The 3,972-nt window shown below is 50.5% G+C and overlaps 1 protein-coding gene across 1 annotated transcript; it reads left to right on the forward strand.

The window, feature by feature from the left end:
* The first annotated feature begins 547 nt into the window (after window positions 1–547).
* Window positions 548–3,114, forward strand: LOC120062187 (extensin-like). Its single transcript, XM_039011991.1, has 2 exons — window positions 548–560; window positions 842–3,114. Exons 1-2 carry the CDS (start codon window positions 548–550, stop codon window positions 3,112–3,114), a joined length of 2,286 nt encoding a protein of 761 aa, XP_038867919.1.
* The last annotated feature ends 858 nt before the right edge of the window (window positions 3,115–3,972 follow it).

Genomic DNA, 3,972 nt, shown 5'->3' on the forward strand with positions numbered 1-3,972 from the left:
CCCCCCCCCCCCCCCCACCCCCTCCATACACCAGAAGCCGTCATAGGGTGTGGTGTATCATTCGGTGCGCGAAGCCCTGACCTGCCTTCCTCCTGGGCAATTATGTGTGAAACACATCTCACTGTCCTCAGACATAATGAAAACAAGCCCAGATTCCCCCAGGTTGAAAATCCCCTTTAAAGCCATAACATGGGACATTTCCCACAGTAAAAACAGAAACAGTGTGTGAATAACTACTATGTGCCCAATCAGATCATACTAATGTATTTGAGTTAAATAGTCAAATTTCCCTTGTATTCCAACCCTGTACTATACAGTCTGACTCTTGTCATTCAAATCAAATACTCTTCAATTAAAGAATATGAAAACAATTATATTACGGAAGTTTAGGGAAGCAATAAACCACTACTGCAGTACCACTGCACGTTTTGGGGGTTGTGTCTTGTTTGATTGGTCTCAAAAACATCCAAAACAATACATTAGTTGTGTTTTGGTCCATAGTCCTGGCATTAGTGTTACAATTGTTTTGGGCCAGAGTATGGTCGTTATGAAGCTGGACTGTGGGAAATGAGTCTGAAGGCTTAGCTGGAAAATCCTTCTGTCCACACAGGCCAACATCTTCTGCTGTGGCCCTGTCAGATAGCGGACAGCTGTGGACTTTCCAGTTCGATTAGCCCTTCCTGTGTGGGACAGGAAGCAGACTCTCTCCCACTGGCTCGAGAGCCTCTCTCCCAAATAGCACCATATTCCCTATATAGTGCACTACTTTTGAGTTTCTGGTCAAAAGTAGAACACTATAAGGAATAGGGTGCAATTTGGGAAGCAACCTAGCTCTGGCTAGGTTGCTTCCACATCCCCCACATCTACACCCACATCTACACCCACACATCTACACCCTCACGTCTACATCCCCCACATCTACACCCTCATATCCACATCCCCCACATCTACACCCACACATCCATATCCCCCACATCTACACCCACACATCTACACCCTCACGTCTACATCCCCCACATCTACACCCTCACATCCACATCCCCCACATCTACACCCACACATCCATATCCCCCACATCTACACCCACACATCTACACCCTCACGTCTACATCCCCCACATCTACACCCTCACATCCACATCCCCCACATCTACACCCTCACGTCCACATCCCCCACATCTACACCCACACATCCACATCCCCCACATCTACACCCTCACGTCCACATCCCCCACATCTACACCCACACATCCATATCCCCCACATCTACACCCACACATCTACACCCTCACGTCTACATCCCCCACATCTACACCCTCACATCTACATCCCACACATCTACACCCTCACGTCTACATCCCCCACATCTACACCCTCACATCCACATCCCCCACATCTACACCCTCACGTCCACATCCCCCACATCTACACCCACACATCCACATCCCCCACATCTACACCCACACATCTACACCCTCACGTCTACATCCCCCACATCTACACCCACACCCCCACATCTACACGCGCATGTCCACATCCACACCCCCCCACATCCACATCCACACACCCCACATCTACACCTTCATCCCCACATCTACACCCTTACGTTCACATCCACACACCCCCACATCTACACCCACACCCCCACATCTACACCATCACGCCCACATCCCCCACATCTACACCTACACCCCCACATCTACACCCTCACGTCCACATCTACACCCTCACATCCACATCCACCACCCCACAACTACACCCTCACATCCACATCCCCCACATCTACACCCAGCCCCCCACAACTACACCCTCACATCCACATCCACATCCACACACCCCCACATCCACACACCCAACATCTACACCTATACCCCCACATCTACACCCTCACGTCCACATCCACACACCCCCACATCTACACCCTCACGCCCACATCCCCCATATCTACACCCTCACGTCCACATCCACACACCCCCACATCTACACCCACACATCCCTCCCCTCACGCCCACACCCCCACATCTACACCCTCACGTCCACATCTACACCCCCACATCCACATCCACACACCCCCACATCTACACCCACACCCCCACATCTACACCCACACTCCCACATCTACACCCTCACATCCACATCCACACACCCCCACATCCACACACCCCACATCTACACCTATACCCCCACATCTACACCCTCACGTCCACATCTACACCCTCACGTCCACATCCACACATCCCCCACATCTACACCCACACTCCCACATTTACACCCTCACGCCCACATCCCCCACATCGACAGCCTCATGTCTACATCCCCCACATCTACACCCCACCCCCACATCTACACCCTCACGCCCACATCCCCCACATCTACACCCTCACGTCTACATCCCCCACATCCACATCCACACCCCCCCGCATCCACATTCACACACCCCCACATCCACATCCACACCCCCACATCTACACCCACACCCCCACATCTACACCCTCGCGTCCACATCCACACCCCCACATCTAAACTCACACATCCACACCCACATCTACACCCTCACGTCTACATCCCCCACATCTACACCCTCACATCCACATCCACACACCCCCACATCCACATCTACTCACCCCACATCTACACCCTCACCCCCACATCTACACCCTCACGTCTACATCTACCCAGATCTACACCCACACCCCCACATCTACACCCTCACACGTCTACATCCCCCACATCCACATCCACACACCCCCACATCCACATCCACACACCCCACATCTACACCCTCACGACCACATCCACACCCCCACATCTAAACCCACACATCCACACCCACATCCACACCCACATCCCCACATCTACACCCCACATCCACACACCCCACATCTACGCCCACACATCTACACCCCCAGATCAGCTCCCACACCCCTACATGCACCCCCACATCAACACCAAAAAAAACACATCAACATCCACACCCACATATCCACACACACACACACATCTACACCCACAACCCCACATCCACAATCCCACCCACACATCTAAACCCCCACATCTACACCCACACCCCCACATCAACACCCCCACCCCAACACCCCCACATCTACATCTATGAACACACTCTTCCTCTCCTCAACATAGTGCCATCTTTTGTGAGTCCACTGTCATCCTGTTGCCCTCCTGAGAAGAGCCATTGAGAAAGATCGGACCCAAATGCAGTAGAGAATCATGTTTAGAAATCCATTAACTTTGCCTCAACCTGAAATTCATTAGAGCTCTACTTTAACTCTCAAGAGAATAATGAGGGCCTGTTGTTTGTTAGAAATCTCTGAGAGTAAAGCCTCTGCCTGTGGCTCCTGCCTGTTGGATGTGTTGGAGCATGGAGGACAAGGCGTCATGGAGTGGTGTGGAAGTCATTTCAGGCTTTGAGGAGTGTCAAGCTAACCCCAGCAGGAGGCCCGCTGCTCATCTGAAAGGCTCTAATCGCCTATCATCGTCCCTTCACCTCCACCGGGCGCCTGCCATCTGTTCCACCCAGTCAAGATGGCCACCACACGAGCCCTGGAGATGACAGAGTCACAGTCCCATGCAATGACAGTATCACACAGACCAGCTAACAAAGGGAGTTCATCTATATGGCACTGCAATTCTTCAGCTCGCTTTTTCTTGAGAGAGTGAGAAATGCAATGGAACATTTATCACTTTAATAATGTTTCGATACTGCTTTACTCATCTCAAAAATGTAAATTCTGTATTCTAGTCTACTGTATTCTAGTCTACTGTATTCTAGTCTACTGTATTCTAGTCTACTGTATTTTAGTCTACTGTATTTTAGTATACTGTATTCTAGTCTACTGTATTCTAGTCTACTGTATTCTAGTCTACTGTATTTTAGTCTACTGTATTCTAGTCTACTGTATTTTAGTATACTGTATTCTAGTCTACTGTATTCTAGTCTACTGTATTCTAGTCT

The sequence above is a fragment of the Salvelinus namaycush genome, chromosome 17, assembly GCF_016432855.1.
Source record: "Salvelinus namaycush isolate Seneca chromosome 17, SaNama_1.0, whole genome shotgun sequence".
NCBI classification, from domain to species: domain Eukaryota; kingdom Metazoa; phylum Chordata; class Actinopteri; order Salmoniformes; family Salmonidae; genus Salvelinus; species Salvelinus namaycush.